This window comes from Triturus cristatus, chromosome 10, assembly GCF_964204655.1.
Source record: "Triturus cristatus chromosome 10, aTriCri1.1, whole genome shotgun sequence".
Classification (NCBI taxonomy): domain Eukaryota; kingdom Metazoa; phylum Chordata; class Amphibia; order Caudata; family Salamandridae; genus Triturus; species Triturus cristatus.
This window is the reverse complement of record NC_140593.1, coordinates 336,335,526-336,354,446: the sequence shown is the minus strand read 5'-3', so window position 1 is coordinate 336,354,446 and position 18,921 is coordinate 336,335,526. Positions and strand designations below refer to the sequence as shown.

The 18,921-nt window shown below is 41.6% G+C and overlaps 1 protein-coding gene across 1 annotated transcript in view; it reads left to right on the top strand.

Annotated features, from left to right (window-relative positions):
* CNTNAP2 (contactin associated protein 2) overlaps positions 1-18,921 on the top strand; it is a 2,761,105-nt gene that overhangs the window by 1,312,321 nt on the left and 1,429,863 nt on the right. The window contains exon 7 of the mRNA XM_085631546.1: positions 3,920-4,063. Within this exon, the coding sequence (XP_085487672.1) occupies positions 3,920-4,063 (144 nt within the window). The remainder of the gene's footprint in view (positions 1-3,919; positions 4,064-18,921) is intronic.

Here is an 18,921-nt window from a genome sequence, read left to right as displayed (position 1 = left end):
GGCTTTTAATACCTACAAATCTACTAAACCAACTCTAATTTTTAATAATACTTTTTTAGAGCAGGTTTCGGATTTTGCATATTTGGGGTTGACTCTGTCGCACAATCTTAGATGGAAGACAGAAATAAGCAAACACTCATTGAAATTGCAACAAGAGTCAGGGGCCACCCAAAAGATGGCAACATTTTTTAAATCAATTGGCATAGCCCCTGCGCTTGAGGTATAAAAGACCAGAGCGAATAATGTTGCCCTGTATGGCACATAGCTCTGGGGCCACGAACCGGCCAGTGCGCTAACAGTAGTGGAATACAAATTCCTCAAATCCCTGACACAACTTCCATATATCTACCCAACTCTCCCAGTTTTGCAAGACTTGGGCCTATTCCCAATCTCATTCACTATCCAGGTGTGCGCACTTTTGTTCTGGCTTAGATTATGGTCAGCACCAGAGCTGCAGCTCTATAGAGACCCACTCAGAGCGAATCTAAAAGCAGACGGCCATCTTAAGATTCCCTGGCTGCCATATGCAAAGAAGATGCTTCGCTCTGCGACGCTCGAGAATCTCTGGGTCTCTCCAGAAGGCTCCCATCTGACACCAAGACATGTAATAAAGGAACGGTGCAGAGAATATCTCTGGGGAGAAATAATACAGAATAGCAAACTAGGGAGCTTAACAGATCAATTTCTTGATCATAAGATTGTCCCTCTATATGAACCTTCCCTTGATGTCATCCAGGGCTCGCTACCTAGGAGAAGAGGTGTGGCGCAGCAGCCAGGGTGACTGACGCCGGAAGCTGGGGTTCTCGGTTCACTCCCCAGCCTGGTGGCAGGTCAGCCCAGCACCATGTGACTCTGGGCAATAGCTCGCATAATCTTCCGGACGGCCCTCAGCGCCGGGAGGCCTACTGGTAGCTGTGTGCTTTACAAATACTGGATTTACATTTTTTTTTTTGCCTAGACAGTTGCAGTGCAAGTTCAGATATGGTATGCAGCCAACGCAAGAACTTACAGCAAGATGGGCAGACTCTAAGATCTTTAACACCCGCTGCCCTGTCTGCGTCACTGCTCCAGAATCATTAAGCCACATATTATTTTTACGTGTGGCTTATCAAGTCTCGAGGAGGAAATTGATTATTCTCCTCTGTAGATTACTAGGTATAAGGACATTGAGCACTGCACTAAGTATACTAAAAACAGATACACAGGAACCGATTGTTATCAGCCTTGCGAAATACTTGCATGCAGTATGGATAATTAAGAATCAGTGTATAAAGCACCAAATCATGATCCAAGTCCGAAAGCGGGTATTATACAAGTAGCCAGACTCATATTATGACACATATACTCACAGGGATGATGGTGTAACGCTACTCCAAGGAAGACTCATGAGAAGCCCGCTTGGAACTTAAATTGGAAGAATTTAATATACAAATTTCTATATACAATGAGACTGGGATAGAGTTGCCTATTTTGAACTTTTTAATGTGTGTGCGAGAATTTATCGCACTGTTTTAGCCATACATGCATGGCACATTATTTCAATCTTTGCAAATCTTATGGATTTTAACTTGAAAGCAGTGATAATAATAATGCAGAAAGTAAATTGTAAGGTGTAGAAGGTAATATATTTGGGCCTACTCCAATTACCCACCTTCCACCTTAAGGAAGCTGACTGATATGCTAGAAATTGTACATAGTTTTTATATTGTTCTAAACCATTTTAACTGCTATGATGACAGAAATCCTAAAGAGTAATTATACCTAGATTTGCAGAATGCATTTGCATTGATTAACATGATCTCTTATACCAGCTGTCCTGCCTTAAGATTATTGTTGATCTTGTTGCGCATCGATTCTAAGTAGTTAAGCATTTTACTGCCATATAGAATTATACCATCATGGACTTACTTTCCCGTTACTAGATGCTCCTTTTAATGCACGTTTAAAAATGTAGCCTGTGTTTATTGGAATTTGTACTGCTAGGCGATTTTAACTGCTTTTTTATTAATGAATACATATTTTTATCCTGTACTTTTATGGCCTTTTGGCCGAAATAAAGTTTACAATCTATATACGAAGAAGGCTGGGAAATGTCATGCTCTTTGCCCTAAGGAAGTGAATGCTGCTCCTTTTAAGTTTGTGCAAATAATGCACGGTTTGATTGAAAAAATATATGTCAATAATACAATATATTCACCAAGTGTTTTGTTTAAAAAAAGAAATTCTGAGCCGATAAATATATATAAAAAAAATACTTGACCACTATTGAGCACTTCCATGCTAAATTACCTCAATAGGTATTTGGTTATTATATTTGTTACTTTTAATGGAAATAATTATTTCCAGTATGGGATTTTTATTCAACAAGTAAACTTTGCAATATGCAAAAACAATGCACATCATCCATTGTAATGAAATGACTCCCTAGGAGGAAGGCTACACCAAAGAACCAATGACAGGCTGTTGAGACAGGGAGACTCATCTGAACTGATGGAAGACCTGAAAGACACTGGATGGCGCCAGTGACTGAAGGGGTGCTGACCTAAATAAGCCAAAGGGTGAAGCTGGCCGACCCACAGCTCACTCTCTATGTATTGTACACAAGAGATTGTCTTCACCAGAAATGACAATGTAGAATAAGTGACATGCAATTTATGGTCCAGAAACCCAGAAATGTCAACATTCTGCTGATATTTAAGAAATACCCTGCCCAAAGGCTATTAGTCTAAAATGATGTTACCAATGACACCCTAAATACAGCATTGGCCTGTGTTACACAGTTACCTTTTCAGTATCATCCCTGTTAGAACTGGCATCCTTGATGTGGTCTCCCCATAACATTTTGACTTCAGACCTCCTGTTTTTGCATACTTCGTTTTTGCTGGCCTTAGGACTCTGCACACTTTACTACTGCTAACCACTACTAAAGTGCTTGTGCTCTTTCCCTAAAACATGGTAACAGTGGTTGATACCTAATTGGTATATTTGCTTTACTTATAAGTCTCAAGTAAAGTAGCACTATATATGCCCAGGGCCTGTACATTAAATGCTACTAGTGGACCTGCAGCACTGGTTGTGCCACCCACTTAGGCAGCACTCTAAGCATGTCTCAGACCTGCCATTGCAGAGCATGTGTGTGCAGTTTTAACCATCATTATAACCTGGGAAAGTAAACTTTTGCCAAGCCTAAACGTTCCTTTTTAATACATGTAAGTCACTACTAGGGAATTCCCTGGACAGCCCAGGGGGCAGGGTGCAATGTATTTGAAAAGTAGGACATGTAGGTTTAAGATTTACATGTCCTGGTAGTGAAAAACTCTTAAATTCATTTTTGCCACCTGGAAGACCTCTCCCTCCAATAGGATAACATTGGAATTGTCTTACTACATTCTACATTCTAATGGGAAAAGATCACCAGTTCATGTTTGGTGTCTCTAGAATCACAATTTAAAATCCTAACTGATGGGGAAGTCAGATTTTAAATTGCAATTCTGAAAATGCCACTTTTGGAAGGTTGGTATTTCCTTGCCTTAGCCATTTGGTATCTGCAACTTGTCTATGCATCACATTACTGGATGTGGGTGACAGTTGGGCTTTATGTATTCCTCCTAGTGGTGTTTTCACTATTTTTCTGTTTGAAGTGTTGCATAAATACTTTACACAGTGCCTCTGCGTTAAGCCTGGCTTCTCTGTGCCAATCTACCAGGGGGTTGAGAACAGGTTTATTTGGGGTTTGCTTGTGCCTTACCTTGACAAGAATTGTGATTGCTGTTGACCAGGGCCCACACCCCCATCAATCACTAACCCAATTTTTTGCAATCTCTCTATGTGTATACAATAAAAAAACATAGAAAGAATATGAGTAGGTCTATGAAGAAAACATGTTTTACTTTCCTGCTCTTCTCGTTTGTTCTTTAAGCTTACATTTGGAGGTCTGCCATTTTCCGGAAAGCCGGGTTCACACATCAGAAAGAACTTCAAAGGATGCATGGAGAGTATAAACTACAATGGTGTTAACATCACCGATCTTGCAAGAAGAAGGAAGTTAGACACATTTAATGGGGTAAGGATTTTATTTCTATTTTTATTTATTGATGAATGCATGTGTAATAAATTAGTATTTGTAGAGCGCAACCATAGCTAGAGAGCGAAAGAGCTCTCAACAAGTGGTTGAGCTCTAAGACAAAATTCAAGATTGTTTATGATGAAGCGAAACATTTCATGGTGATGAGCCCAAACAGGTGGAGATGCAGTTTTCTCTAAAGTGGTTGGTCTTCAGATCATCTCTGAATTTCAGAAGGGTTGGAGCAGTTCAAACGTTCTCTACTATAGACAATCTGTCTATTTTTTTTGTATAATCTTTTTTATTTTAAAAAATTGATAGAATTCAATTATACTGGCCATTTAGTGTGGTGTTACAAAATAAAGAAGTCATTGCTGTAGCGCATGCGCATACATTCAGCATTGCCAATGATTGGTTTACCATATCATTCACTAGTAAAGACATTATCCTGCCTCATTATGGTTGTGTAACTAGTGTATCTAAGTTTGTTTTGCCTGCCCTCTGTAACACTGCCGTTTACCCCTCTCCACTGGTTTGACTGTTCTAACACACAACCAAGATCAAGTCCGTCTCTCCATTTTGAAATGGCAGGGGGCAGTGGGATGGACAGTCAGTCTTTATGACGTGTATTCTTTGCAGAGTAATTGCGGCGCACAGAATGTGCGTGGGTATTTCACTCGTATTTTGCTACTTCACTTATCACGAAAGCATCTCGAACCCATCAGAAGTAATGACAAACCTAAGGGTGAACTCGTATATAAAAATATTTTTATTTTGTGAGTTTGGCAGAAATAAAAATACACTGGAGTCATGATGACAGCAGCTTAAGGGGTGTAATGCAAAATGATGCCCCCCCCCCCCCACGCGAGTTGTGATGAGAGGCCCCTGCGTCTCCCATATCTCACAGATATTCATTGGTCTTGGGATGAATGGAAGTCCCCTGAAAGACTGGGGGCCTCGTGAAGAGTTGGGGCACCCCTGCACGAGAGGGGCTGCAGAGACCTGCCTTATGACCCTGAGCGGCTCATTTTCGAAAGTTTGCAATGGTGCATGTTTGCTCATCGAGCCAAACCCTGCCCCATTTATAATATTAGAGTGTTCGTGCTGCATTATGCAATGTGCTTTTTCGAAAAACTAGCAAGCGAAGGGCCATTTTGTGCAGCAGCAGCGGCCTCACATCCGGGCAGCTTCGACACACAAGAAAAGCACTTACAAATTAAATGTCGTGAAAATCATTAGACAACTTTTTTTTTGCTTTTATCGGATCAACTTGGATTTTATTGGTGTGTTAATGTCTATTTTAAATTCCGAATAAACTGCTTTTATAGTTTTTCGAGTCTACTGCGGTCAAATCAATAAATACATTTAAATGTAATTGAAAGTCTAAATACAAATGGCTTCAAAGCAACTGTAACTTATTCTGCCAGCTGAAGCAGATGAAATGTGTTTTTTAAAACTCCTATTGAATTACAAATGACAGTTCCATTCATCCAGTCATGGGGCTTCCTCACTCTCCCAGTTCTGGGCACTCATGGTGCAAGCAGCTAATAAACATATAAACCTATTTACATTTTTGGTTAGAGTTTAGTTGTGGATCCAATAGAAAAATGCATTTTGGGTATTCAACATTATACCCAGGCCAAAAGCAAGCTTTTGAAACTCATTATTCCAAACTATCTGTCTATGGCAATAATGTGAGCATGCAGTTGGATTCTGCTGGAAAATCAACAGTATAAATCTCGATGTACAAAAATACTGTGATCAAAACGTCATAGACTAAAATATTGTGAGTATGGCTATCCACATCTGCATACCTTGTGCCACTGTGTCGTTACAGTTTTGTCTCATCTTCCACGGGAAAGTCCTCTTTTCTTTCTTTAATAACTTTGTTGCCCTTTGACATATCTGCTCAAAACTTTCCAAAAACCCATTCCTCCAGTTTGGCTCTGACATGGAAAGTTCAGCTCTAATCTGTCAAGCGGCGGCCAATCAAAAGGGGGATTCCAAAAGTGCTATTTACCATATTATCTACTGGCGGTCGCCAGTAGATAGTTATAGTTAGGACCGTGTTTCCATAGGAAATCCGCAACATTCTATTTGGAATAACTTTAGCGCCGGTTGACGAATCCTCACAAAATTTTCAAAATAGGTGAGGCGCTCCGCTCCACTCCTACCCTGAAAGTCTCGGGGTGATTCGTCAAGCGGGGGCCGAGAAAAAAGGGGGGTCCCAAAACACGTTTTCCCCATGCATTTTTCCATAGGGACCTTTAGTCCAAGGTACAGCCCGAATGGCTGAACAGAATTATTTGAAATTTGGCAGAGAGGTAGTCCTCAGGTCAGGGAAGTGCCTTTTGCAGGTCTGGTGTCAATCTGTTCAGTAGTTCCTGAGAAAATCAAAAGTAAAATCATATATATATGTGGGCGGAGCCTAACCACACATCTCATCCTGAGATCTGATTGGCTGTCAGCACTTCATCCAAGAAGTGTTGGCAGCCATCTTGGGACCAATATACATGATAGCACCTCATTAAAAAGCATTGCAGTTAATAGATGGTTTTAAGACTTTAGTTACATTATAAATCATTTGTTGATGGTACCATACTCATTTTAGGAATTGTGGTATGTTCTAAGGTGATTTCACCATGTGAAAAAGCCTTTTGCTGGGATATCATGATTGAGAGAAAAATATTTTCTCATGCTTTTCCCACAGAGGTTTGGAAGGTGATCTATAAGCTAAACTGAGCGCATATTTTCTGTAAATTCACATTATCTTTCTCAGTCATGTGAGAATGAAGTCTGACATTCTCAGTAAAACATGTACATCCAACAAGGGCAGAGACTGTCAGTTGATTCCTTTGTGTTCTACAGCAGCTTCCCAGAGTGTTCCAAAGAACAGCTAGAGCGCTAACAGTCCTACTTATGATAAACGTATGGCACACCTGAAGCCATCTTGCATGGATTAAAGTGGTAACTCTTAAAACATTTAATTTAAAAAGGAACAAAATGAGGGGGTTTGTTTTTCCATAAAAAGTATGATTAGTGCTGCAGAAAGATAAATTAGGGCACATTTTGAGTGACTTCTCAAATCCTCTTCTATTTCATTAAAAGATTCTGACATGCAGACTGAAACATGCACTTTCAATACCAGCAGCAGTTTTCCCTGGTGAGCAGTAGCTTTACTACAGTGATCTAATGAGCAAAAAGAGTGCTAACATTCTGAATTTATGGCAAATGTGTGACACATCTGAATGCCTTCTTGATGGAATCAAAGTAAAAAACTGAAAGTATGTCCTACTGAGGAGACTGCAGTAAATGAGGAAATTAGGAAACTTCATAACAAATAAGTCTCCCAAGATGGCCACCAGAGACAAAAGAGCCCAAATGTAGCCCAAATATCACCCACATGTAGCCCAAGTACAGCCCAATGACAGAATGTCCCAGAGTGTTCTTAAAAACAACTAGAGCGCTTACTGTCTGCATTATGACAAAAGTATGGCACACCTGAAGCCATCTTGATTGGAATAAACTGGTAACACGTAAAACATTTAATTTAAAAAGGAACACAATGAGGGGGTTCATTTTGCCATAGAAATTATGATTAATGCTGATGAAAGAAAATGAGGGCACATTTTGAGTGACTTCTCAAATCCTCTTCTATTTCATTAAAAGATTCTGACATGCAGACTGAAACATGCACTTTTAATACCAGGAACAGACTTCCATGGTGAACAGTAGTTTTACTACAGTGATCTAATGAGCAACTAGAGTGCTAACATTCAGAATTTATGGCAAATGTGTGACATATCTGAATACCTTCATGATGGAATCAAAGTAAAAAACTGAAAGCATTTCCTACTGAGGAGATTGCAGTACATGAGGAAATTAGGAAACTTCATAACAAATAAATCTCCCAAAATGGCCACCGGAGACAAAAGAGCCCAAATGTAGCCCAAAATCACCCAGATGTAGCCCAAATATAGCCCAATGACAGAAGTGTGCAAAACACTTATTATTTTGTGTTTTTGCAGTGTTATATAGTGCAGACTTGTCAGGTATTGGAGTGCTTTACATGAGCATTGGTTACATCACACAAGAACAAATTCATTTTGGTTGTAGACAAAGTGATTTGACCAGAATCACAGAATGTCGAGCTGAAGCAGAAAGTCCAACCTGGTCCCCAGTTGCAAAGTCTGCAGTTCTGGAAGTAACACCACATCCTCTCCCCTAAGTGCAACATTTAATCAAGTGGTCAACTGGATAAAAAAACATAAAGATAACAAATAATTTAAAAGTGCTTTGTCGCTATTTGAAAACTAAGAAAATATGTCCTTATTTTAGTCTTTTAGAGCACTAACTATAATTTTGATGCCAATAAGACCCTCTCATATATGTAATTTCTAAAGGAAATGCTCTAGGTATTACAGTTTTGATTACATCAAGATGACGTCAGGCGTTCCACACTTTTGTAATAAATATAGAATGTTAGCAATCTAGTTGTTCATTAGGATACTGTTGACAGGCAGAGGCCAGGGGCACGGACTCTGAAAATTGAAGGCAGGTAGGAGGGTGCAAAGGCAACAATTTAACCACACTGAGCAGGCAGGAAGGGCCGTGGCAGCACAACAGACTATGGAGAGCAGTGGAAAGGGGGGCAGGGGCAACAAACCAACAATACAGGACTTGCAAGAGAGGCTGTGGCAATGTAATAGACCATTGTGGGCAGAAGGAAGAGGCAATGGTAGTACAACCATATATGCCAACAGACCCGATTCAGCCAGGAAACGTCCAACGTTTTTAAGCTCAAATGGGCTTTATTTGATCTGTCTCCTGTCTACAATCTCCTCTTTTTCAATGTAACTCAAAGGGGAAAATTAATACCCCAGTATTTTTTCAAAATCTCCCTCTTACCAAGTTCAAAATGTTCGCAAGTATGGTACATTGGATCATGGAAGGAAATGGACTCGGATAACAGAGGACAGGAGGGACATGGAGAGGTGCACCAAACTGACCCTGCAGGGCAGGCATCAGGGTTTGCAGCAGCACAGTACACCACACAGGGCATGCGGGACGGGAGTGCAGCACAACAATCCATAGAAAGCAAGAGAGAGGGGGCAGGACCATGCACATGGACAACAGAGAACAGAGGGGCAAGAGGCAATGGTAGCTAGCTGACCATAATGGACAGACAGGAGAGAAAGCTGCAGCATAACAGACCCTAAAGGGCAGGAGGGACGGATCAGGGGCATTACAATGGAACAGACAAGCCAGGAGGGAGGGAGTAGGTGTCTGCACATGTAAACAGAGGGCTGGGGGCAAGGGGGCAGGGCAGGAGCAGCAAGATAGCCATGGAGGTCAGGCAGGATGGGCACTAGAAGCAAGACACACCATGAAGAGCAACAGTGAGACTGTGATGGCATACACACAGACCATGGAGGGAAGGTGGGAGGGGTCAGGGGCAGCTAACTGACCACACAGGTAAGGTGGGAGGGGCCATGGCAGCACGGAAGACCATGCATGGCAAGTGGGAGGGTTAGTGGCAGCACAATGGCTATGATGGGCAAGAAAGAGGGTGCAGGGGCATGCACAAAGGACGATGGAGGATAGAAGGGAGGGGCAGGACCAGTGCACAGACAAGAAAGTTCAGGGGAAGGAGCCTCACAACAGACCGCACGGGGCAGGCAGGAGGAGCAGTTGCAGCACAACAGACCAGGGAGGGCAGAAGGGTGTGGCAGTACAATGGACCATGTGGACAGGAGGAAGAGGATTGGGGCATGGAATGTGGACAGGCAGGGTGGAGGTGGCAGGGACAGGTTACAGTCATCTGACAATGCTAGGCAGGTGGGAGGGGAGTGGCAGCTCAACAGATCACTCAGAGTAGATAGGAGTGGCAGGTCCATGGAACATGGTGGGCAAAAAGGATGGAGCAGGGGCATGCACAAAGACATCGGAGGGCAGGGGGAAGGAGAATAGGGGCAGCAAGCTAAGCACAGAGTTTAAGCAGGATGTCAATGATGGGACATAGAATTGGGCAATGGAGGGCAGGAGGAGTGGACTGGTACATCATACTAAATTGAGGGCAGTGGCAGCACATCAGACCATGCATGGCAGGAGGGAGGAGGCTAGTCCATGGATTCACACAACAGAGGATAGGGAGGAGGGGGATGGGGCAGCAAGCTAACTGTTCAGAGAAGGCGGGTATTAGGAACTTTATTGTTCTTAAAACGTGTGTCTGTGCGAACTACTTAAAATATGAACAAGTATGCAGCATAATCTCACTTTTATTCAGGAAGAAGAGGACATTTGTGACTGTGACTCCGGGCTCACTTGGCAGAGACACCCCCTGACCCTCCACCCCCTATCGCAAAATGTAATGCCCGTGAAAAGGGTAGGTGAACACAGTGTTATATAGAACATAGTCCTGAGAGCATGACTGAAAATGAAAACTAGATATAGTGTATGGTATAAACTATGCACCAAAAAGTGTGATATAAGATGAACCGGGCGTGAAATATAATATGCAATACATTGTGCGCAATGACAGATTCATTGGAGAGCGCGAGATAGCACAGGCACTAGCGCGTGCTATGCGATATGCGCCTTGGAGTGTAATATGCACAGGGCAGTGTTGTGTAACCTAACTAGTCTCTAAAGTTGTAATATAAAATATGTGCTGGGGAGTGTAACGTTGCATATGCACTGTGACAAAGATATGGATCCCAGATTGTAATATGTATGGCATAGCACTGTGCATTATAACATAGGCAGCGAGGAAGGCACGTTAGATGGGGCAATATAACCCGTGCGAAGACAAGTGTGGCATGACATATTCACGGGGTGGTGTTACAGTGCACATGGGCTAGAGAGTGTCATAGCATATGCACTAGCTAGTGGAATACAACACAGAGGTGTGCGGCACTCAGCAGGCAATGGTGGGTGTAACACAGCATTGGGCTCTGCCAGGAGCGCGCTGTGACTCTCAAGTGATGTTCGTCCCCTTTCCAGAGAGTAAAATAAAAAGTATTACACATCCGGCAGTGGATGTGTGTAATCGTGAGGGGGGTTTCTTGCATAGTTTTGGTCTAATTTTTGTCGAATCCCCTTTGAATGGCTTGGTGTGCATGTGTATTAAATGTGCCCGTCAATAGTTACCCATGTTTGTATAAATAAACGACAAGGGTGTCTACCGGGATTAGGCACGGTAAGACATCAGACATGTCAGAGCTTCACTAGTGGTGTAAATACATTCCACGTGGATTCATTGTATGCATAGTCGCCTTTTAATGAATATCACGCAAATCGTCATGGTGATAGGTACGTACGGTTTGTCCAGCATGTCATAGGTGTGTCTATAAATATACATTTTTTAAAAGTAAGAAAAACCAGTGGCCGGCCCTGGGGATTGGGGTCAAAAAAATATAATTAGGAGACAGGCCCTGGGGGATGGGGTCATCAGGGCCAATAAATTAGAATAAGAAGGGGAACCACACAGCCCCCCTTCTTAAAAAATGTAAATAAATAAAAGACTGGCATCATGCCAGAGGCGACGCCCCCTCCTTGCAGCACTCTGCAAACGCGTCCCCTGGCGAGTTGTAAGTTGGGGAATTAATTCCTCTTCAATACTGAGGGTCCCTGAGGGCCAACTAGCCCAACAGGCATCTCCAGTATGCGCCAGGGAGCTGCGCTGCAGACAGGTGTTCTGAGGCCAAGCCCCTTTTTACACCTCTCTGCAACGCAGCTCTGTGGCGCTTACTGGAGGTACCTAGTGGTCTAGTTTGACCCTAGGGACCCTTAGGATTCAAGGGGACTTAATCTCTCAACTTAGAACAGCCACAGGGCGCGTTTACACAGTGGTGAAGGGAGGGGACGGGGCCTGAGGTGAAGTGTGCAAACACGCACTATGGCACGTTTTAAATTGGGGATATAATTTCCCTTCAATACTGAGGGCCCCTGGGAGCTAACTAGCCCACCAAGTGCTTCCAGTAAGCGCCACTGAGCTGCATTGCAGAGAGGTGGTCCAGGCCGTGCCACTTTTTACACCTCTCTGCAACGCAGCTCTGTGGCACTTACTGGAGGTACCTAGTGGGCTAGTTGGACCCTAGGGACCCTCAGGATTCAAATGAACTTATTCTCCCAACTAAAAACGGACACAGGGCGTGTTTACACAGTGGTGAAGGGAGGGGACGGGGCCTGAGTTAACGTGTGCAAAAACGCCCTGTGGCCTGTTTTAAGAGGTAGTTTTAATCCCCCTGCCGTATTATATACTAGGGGCTTACAGAGGAGGTCATGCTAATCACAGGGTGACCCCAACGCATAATGTTCCCGAGTGTATGTAGGTGTTTTCACTGTATTCTAAGTGTCTTTTAACATAGCACTGGCTCTAGGACTGGTTAGTCAGACTCAGTTACCACCAGTATCCGTCTGAAAAAGTTGAGGGCACAGGATGATTTTACAACAAGGCTTCTTTCTGCTCTTCTTTTTGTTCTTTCTGCACGTTATCCTTCTTCCTGCACTTTTCTTCGTCTTTGAGGACTTCTGTTGCTTCTTTCTGCACTTCTTTTTTTTCTTTCTGTGCATTTTTTCTTCTTTCTTCACATGTCCTATCTCTGTGGGCATAGTTAGAAATTACCATTTAAAAAACCTTTGAAATTCACAGAACAAACCACAGGTTTCAGGCATGTTATAGTTAGGAATTAGCATTGAAAAAACCTCAGAAATTCACTGAAAAAACCATAGGTTTCAGGGGTGTTATAGTTAGCTGGACTTTTCACTTGTACAAAACCATTGAAATTGCCCTGTTATAGTTAGTTCAGCTAACTATAACTCGCGCGCCCGCAATGCACTGCTGATGACGTCACATATTACATCACTCATGACATGGTCAGTGACATCACTCATGACATCACTGATGACATCTCAAATGACATCACTGATGACATCATCCTTGTGATAGAGTGGCAGACCTCCTCTCACCCTAATATAACCTTTGCTACACACATTCAAAAATAGAGACTACAATTTTCAAAACAATGGACATACCAATACCAGTTACAACAACCTCTTCAGTAATTCTAAGATCCACATACACATCCACTCATTCACCAACAGTCCTATACAGTCACTCATACATGTACTCACTCATCATATGTACTCATACACCTATACATCGTGTTACACAATGCCACTCATCCATAGAGTTACTCACACACATAGTCACTCATGCTAATAAAGAATCAAACATACATTTACTTGCATATACAGTTATACACACACCACCACACTTACTTCTACGGAAATTTACACATACTTAGTCTTTTAAACAATCACTTATAGAAACACATACTTATTCATACAGGAACTCTTTCAATCTCTCACTCTCACATATACTCACTTATATACACCAATAGTCACATATACTAGTTTAAAACATATGTAGTTACTCATAAAGACACTATTGAGACAGTCATTCACTCACTAACACACCCATACACACACTCATCCACCCATACAGTCCTGCACACATGCTGTCTTCAACACATACAAACAGTGAGTCACTCATTCATGCAAGTATGCACTACGTAATACCCCCCACCGAACCATGCAGACACTCAGACTGATACTCAAAAAACCAACTAATAACCTATATAGACACCCATGTAGCTACTCACCAACCCATGCAGCCACTTATACACAAAGTGAGAGACTGATACAGATATTTACATATTTAAACATTACTCACTAAGCCATGTATTCACTATGATACACTTAATCAGTCAGTTACACAATCATTTTTTCAAAAACAAAACATCAATTTAGACACTTATATACCCATTTATTCTTCCATCGACCTTGAGATATACATATATAAAACATATTTAATTTTCAGAAAAACACACATTCACTGGATGATGTCATCAGTGATGTCATCAGTGATGTCATTTGAGATGTCATCAGTGATGTCATGAGTGATGTCACTGACCATGTCATGAGTGATGTAATATGTGACGTCATCAGCAGTGCATTGCGGGCGCGCGAGTTATAGTTAGCTGAACTAACTATAACGGGGGAATTTCAATGGTTTTGTACAAGTGAAAAGTCCAGCTAACTATAACACCCCTGAAACCTATGGTTTTTTCAGTGAATTATACTATATGTATATATATGTATACTGTACAGAAAAAAGCAAAATGCAAGTACACCAAATTTTGCAAAAAGAACTTAACTCAAGAAAGTTTGTTTTTGTGATTTATTGTAAATCCTTTCAACGTTTTTTGAGACATTAGTATTTAAATAGGGGCTCAGGCTGGGCCTGAAGTGGTTAACACTCAGAAAAAGTTAGAGATATCTGAACAGTTCATCCTGCACCAGTGCCACAAGAGTCCCGCGGTATTAAAAATGTAAAAAAAGAAAAAAGAATGGCCTTTCTGATTGACCAAGGGAGCTGCTCCCATCAGTCTTTTTAGTAGCACGGTGTTGGTACAGGCATGACAGCAATGATCTGATTTGCTGGCAGCAGCACTGAAGAAAATGTTGTGTCTACCTTTACAGGACTCAGGGACTCGGTCCCTGATTTCAGAATTTAGCACAGCACATAAGGGTCCTGTGAGGTCACCCATTGACCTCCATTGCCACGTGAGGAGGACCCAAAGGGACCCTCCCTCTCATGTGAGGAGGACCCAAAGGGACCCTCCCTCAAGTTCAAAACATAACAATGTATATATTTTAGGTAGTGGGTACCATGATACCAACACCCAGATTGCACTACCCAGCGAGGCAACTCCTGTCAACTGAGGCACTTTTACTGGTACTGTTCTACCCAAAAAATATACACAAATGTCAATGGTCTGGTCGTAGACCTGACCCTGCAGCCAACCAACACTGTGCCACACATAAACTTTGCACAGTTGCGATTGGCTGCCTGCAGTGGTTTGGGCGCCCACAGGAGTTGGGCAGAGGACATAGCCAAAGGATAGACCATGCTTCTAGCTCCCTGCTACACCCAACTGAAGGTCATATACAGTGGGAGGTCGGCCACAGGTTGCCTGAAGGGGTTGCGCATCTGCTTAACTTTGATTACTTACTGATTTACATGTAGGGCAGCAATGTAGGACTTCCGCTTTTGTCAGCTGTGATTCAGGGACTTCATTTCTTTTTCCAGTTGGCCTTCAGTTGTTCTTCGGCCTGTCTCTCTTCCATTTGCCATCTGGGGTCCAGTATAGAGCTGTTCTTCTGAAGGAGTCTTGTTCTCTTTTGTGTGTCCTAACTATCGCCATCTTTTTCTCATAATGACGGCGTCCATGCTCTCTTGTATGCATCTGGTGAGAAGTTCCAGGCTGGAGACGATTTGTGGCCAGAAAATGTGAATATGCAAAATTCTTCACAATTTACTAGCGTGGAAGGCTGACCGTTTGGTAATGTCACCTTTCATCATTCACCAGCACTCTGACACCATGAAACTCTTGCAGGAGCCAGCAAATTATCGCTAAGCTGCGGAATGCGGAAATTTTGACATTTTCACGCTTTCCGCGGAACTCGAAAATGTCAAATTATCGCAATTTCCGCGAACGGAACGAAATTTTCGCCCAGGCCTAATTATGAGACACATTTATTAATTCAACCGAGCAAAAGCTTCTAATGTAATAGGGTGGGCTCAACACAGGAAAGCTACTTACAGGATGCTGTAGAGCTGCCACTAGCTTTTGAGCTACTCGTTGTGGAAACCTGCTCAAATCGTCTCACCTGGAATGTCTTTTTTCTAGGATGGTTTTGAAGCTTTGGATTAGCACAGTGTAATCCATGCCAAAATAGAAAAAGAACAAAAGTTGTCTAGAATTACCAGACAGAATATTAGCCTTTTGCCATTTATGCAGCAAAGTATTAGCTAATGCCACCCATGCAAAGCTGAAAAATGACAAACGTCGTTTACAATTCCATGCACAATATTACAGTTTTCGATTGGTAAAATAACATCCAAGACAACCTGGAATGAATAAAAACAGCTCATCGCCCATATGATTTACTCTTATTAGAGCTCTCCGGAGAAGCATAGCTTTGTCCGGACAGATGGGAGCACCCTGTATAAGTCCACGGAATGCCCTTTCAAGCATCGGCCCTTTCAAGCTTAGGCCCTCATTACGCGTTTGTTGTCATGTGGTGGGGCATTTACCACATGTGATAAATACCATTACCCCAAGGTGATGTATTCACCATATATTTTCCACCTATTTGAAGTTTTTAAAAGGAACGGAAAATGTGGCATAACATGTAGAATCTATTTTTAACACATTGAAATCTGCATCTTTGGTTTTTTTTCCAGGCCTTTCCTCCTGATACTTTTTTGTCAGGTTTGACCTACCATAATTAATCAAGGGAAACCTACGAGGGTGAGATAATTATAACACAACTTGTAATTCTTATCCCTGTTCAAATATGCGCGTGTCGAGTGATGGGAATTTAGGCCCATATGTGCGAAGCCATTTAGCATTTCTTAACGGACCGAATGGCAATTTAAGGCCTTTAAGAAATGCTAAGTAGGCTTTCCATATGTACAAAAGGGAAAATATGGTTGCAAAATGTGATTTCTATAAAGTAAAAAACACATTTTGTGATTTTTAAAATAGGAAATTGGAAATAGGGCTTTCCTATTTGCGATTTTCTCTGCACTTGCACAAAGCATTTCCTAAATGCAAAATGGGCATTTATGAAATGCTACAACCACAGGATCCAATCGTGCATTTTTCAAAAAGGCAGCAAAAATGCATTTCAGCCAACACTGGCTTCTGCCAGACTTGCACAGGACCGCAATGGCCTGATTTTGTATTTTGTGCCCCCAGAATGGCTAGGGGGTCAGAGTGGGGATATATGCTTATATGCTTTTCTTTTATATTTTTCAGGACTAGGAAACTGAGTCCTCAAGTTCTGTAATGGCGGCTGCAACATTTTTCTTTATAATGAAGCCAGCCAATCACATCGCTTGGTCTTGCGAGTGTCCCGCGGGACCAGCCAAACAGAATGCTTTTTTTCAGGCATTATTATTTATTGGTATGACAATTATGAGGTAATTAGCAGTGCATTTGGTGTGTGAGCGAACATGCAAGTTTGTGGAGTATGCCATGACAATTTCAGTATTTTGACTAGGAATCTGCACCTGGTGCAGCTTTCCAAACTATTACTTGGAATGTTTGTGATTTACAACAAAGTGTGTTTTTAAATCAGAAATATTAATGTTGACTCATACGTTTATACATTTTCTGAATTAGGGCCATTTAATGCAGATCTTTGATTATGGTAGATTTGCCAAAGAAATTGATTGTCGAAGGATTCCCTAGAGTGAGGGTATGTTTATAGGTTCAAATAGTACTTGAACGCATTATGAGCATATGTCGTCGGCATCTCTCATACTCTGTTATACTGCCCAATTATGGGTGCTCGTATATAGGCTAGTCACATTAAAGTATGCATGGCACATAAGAATGAATTAAAGAAGCCTAAAATAGGTGAGATGATTGATTAGGCAGCAATAAATACCAGCAATCAATAGTATAGGAATATTAAGTGTGAGTGTGTCTTCATGAGACAAAAGGAAATTTTGGTCTTAAGAAAATTGCAACAGAAATGTAATAATGCTGTGAATGTAAAAAGGAGATGTGTAGACAAGCCTTGGTTTGCAAAAGAATGATCAGAACGGTTTCCAAAGGTGGCTATGTGTTCAAGGCATTGCTGGATTAACACCACATCAGGCAGCTCTGTGGAGCATTGGACATATTTGGGGTTTGTATGTTTTGTGTTTAGAAGTCACCCAAGCTGCACCGGTTCCACCAGGAGTAAAATAATTGTATAGAGTGTTGAACCAGTGGCTATAATATCTATCCTTTTACTTGGTGTGTGACTTTAGACCTATTTGGTCTAGGATATTTTATTGTCTGTGAGACTCTCCCATGCTCTTTATATGAATTGTGTTTTAATATTTGAAATACATGCAGATACACATGTTTTTTTAAATAACATTTTTGGTGCATATTTTCTGGAATGTTAAAAGGATTTGATCAAATAAAACATATTGTATGATAATCTTTTGGTTTCTATTCAACTTTTGATGATTTGACTGAACAGGCATGAAAGAAGTGTGGATGTGTATGCTTTAAGGAAACCCAAAGGGAGTTTGCTTTTTGGAAATAGTGTCTATTTCTGGTGTCCCGTCCCTTTGGCGGAGAAGGACCCCTCTCTCTATTTTTTTTTTTACATATCTCTGGGTATGAACAGAACTTAGATTTGTCTGTGTGAGTTCTGGAATCTGTACCAGAGTCATTAGATTTGGTTGTCAAACTTAGACTGGACTCATTATTGTCCTTAATTTGCAAAAAGAGTATGAGACCGTGACAAGATTTGTGTTCAGGAGTTGATGAGTCATCTAAATGATTTAGTGGAGGAATGTATTGTCTTTTAAACATCACAAACAGAATTCAGATGTAGCCAATTAGGTTACATCAGCCCATTAAAAAAATGACGCACCAACCTAGTGTTCTTCTGTAAATTTCACTAGTACCTTTAGCATTGTCAAATACTCCATGTGATGCTTTAAACTTCAAAGCTGTTGAATGGTTTACACATGGCCTCCTTTCCCTGAGTCGTGTTTCATAAAATAGCACATGTCTACAATGTATTACGCTGAAGATAGGCGACTTTCCTGGAAATTAATGGCAGGTTGTGAGTAGAACAGGGTGGTGTTGTAACTCTGTTTCTTATACAGCTCCATGATTTTGAGATACCAAAATATTTATGTTCCACTGGGTCATTTCTCTCAAACTTTGGAAGTGATAAATGCCTAATCACCTGTCATGCAGAAAGTTGCATGCTCTCTT